Source organism: Rhinopithecus bieti, unplaced genomic scaffold (assembly GCF_001698545.2).
Source record: "Rhinopithecus bieti isolate Rb0 unplaced genomic scaffold, ASM169854v2 scaffold_60905, whole genome shotgun sequence".
Taxonomy (NCBI): Eukaryota; Metazoa; Chordata; class Mammalia; order Primates; family Cercopithecidae; genus Rhinopithecus; species Rhinopithecus bieti.
Window position 1 is genome coordinate 172,029 of NW_016823418.1, and position 1,779 is coordinate 173,807.

The 1,779-nt window shown below is 32.5% G+C and overlaps 1 protein-coding gene across 1 annotated transcript in view; it reads right to left on the reverse strand.

Annotated features, from left to right (window-relative positions):
• Nucleotides 1-984: 984 nt before the first annotated feature.
• The window catches only part of SULT1E1 (sulfotransferase family 1E member 1), a 17,318-nt gene continuing 16,523 nt past the window's right edge, over nucleotides 985-1,779 (reverse strand). Inside the window, exon 8 of the mRNA XM_017861401.1 lies at nucleotides 985-1,148. Coding sequence (XP_017716890.1) covers nucleotides 1,036-1,148 — 113 coding nt within the window. The 3' untranslated portion in view covers nucleotides 985-1,035. The remainder of the gene's footprint in view (nucleotides 1,149-1,779) is intronic.

Consider the following 1,779-nt stretch of genomic DNA (forward strand, 5'->3'; position numbering starts at 1 on the left):
ACAGAGGGAGATTCCGTCTCAATAAATAAATAAATAAATAAATAAATAAATAAATAAATAGAAAGAAGCAAAGTCAAAGAAAATAAGGAAGGAAATCATAGCTATAGTTATGCCCCCAAATTATATATTCTTTCATTCCTTCTTCTAGAGTCTTCAAAGTTCATGCACCATTTTTATTATATACTAATGTCCTACTAAATGGAAAATCAATCACAGAAATAATTTGAAGTGCTTGTTTATTTTAATACAACTCTAACAAGATGAATATTCTATGTTACTACATCATTCCCATAGGTTATAGTTGTGCATAATATTTATAAAAAATAGAAAAGAAGAAGAGGAAGCAAAAGAAAAATAAAACAAAATTTAAGAGATAATAGCAGGAGAAAAAAAAGTTTCTTATTTCTCATGTATATGTACAGCTCAATAAACATGTTACCTGGGCCAGGCATGGTGCCTCATGCCTGTAATCCCAGTATTCTGGGAGGCTGGTGTGGGAGGATCACTTGAACTCAAGGGATTGACACCAGCCTGGACAATATAGCAAGCCCCTGTCTATACAAAAAAAATAATAATAATAAAATTAGTTGAGCATGGTGGTGTGTGCCTGTTGTTGCAGCTACTTGGGAGGCTTGAGCCCAGGAATTCAAGATGAGCCTGGACAATATAGTAAGACCTTATCTCTACAAAAAAAAAAAAAAAAAAAAAAAAAAAAAAAAAAAAAAAAAACCATAAAAAAATTAGCCAAGCATGGTTGCACATGTTTGTAGTCCTAGCTACTTGGGAGGCTGAGGTGGGAGGATCACTTGAGTCAAGGAGGTCAAGGCTGCAATGAGCCCTGATTGTGCCACTGTTCTCCAGCCTGGGCAAGAGAGTGAGACTCTGTCTCAAAAAAAATTGTTAAACAAAAATTTAAAAAGAAAATGTCACCGTAATCCATGATTATGTCTTTTCTAGCAATGTAAAATAAGAAAAAGTGGAGAATAATGAAAAGAAATCTTTAATATCAGATATGCTAAGTAAAGAAAGACCTTCTTAGATCTCAGTTCGAATCTTTAGTGTAGATTCCTTCATTTGCTCCTCATAATGTTTATCAAATTTTTCATTCAGGGCTACTGTAAAGTGATTTTTCCAGTCTCCTATAATTCCTGTAACAAAAAAGAAAGTGCAGTAAGCGTTAAGTCTTCAGAAAAGAATCATTAGGTTTGCTAATTTCATAACTTTCATTCACACCTAATCAAATATTATTCTTGCAATTCTCAATTTTAGGAATAAAATGTATACCATTAATGATATAGTTATTTGGGCTTACAAAGATGGGCTTGTCCTAATTCATTTAAAAAAAAATGACAAATTTAATTCTCTGATTCTTTCTTCTCATGCCACTTTATTTTTTCTGCTCAAGTTTCATCTCAGTTGTTGGGGCTCCCTGGATAAGATCCATGTTTTACCCACTCTCGAGGTGTTAAATATCGTCTTAATGCTGTTAGCACTAAAATCCAGACTTAAGCTTTATATACAACTGCCTACATGACTTTGCCACCTGAAAGATGGCCAAGTTTTTCAAATTCAATTAGTTCAAAAATAAATTCATTTTATTCCTTATCATATTGTGTTTTCTCCATTTACATTTTAATGACCTGTGTAATGTCAACACCAGGTATCTACACATAAGCTTGGAAGTTATTTCCTTAACTACATCTAATTCTTTATTTATATTCAGGCTTTCTTTTTTTTTTTTTTTTTTTTTTTTTTGAGACGGAGTCTAGCTCTGTCGCC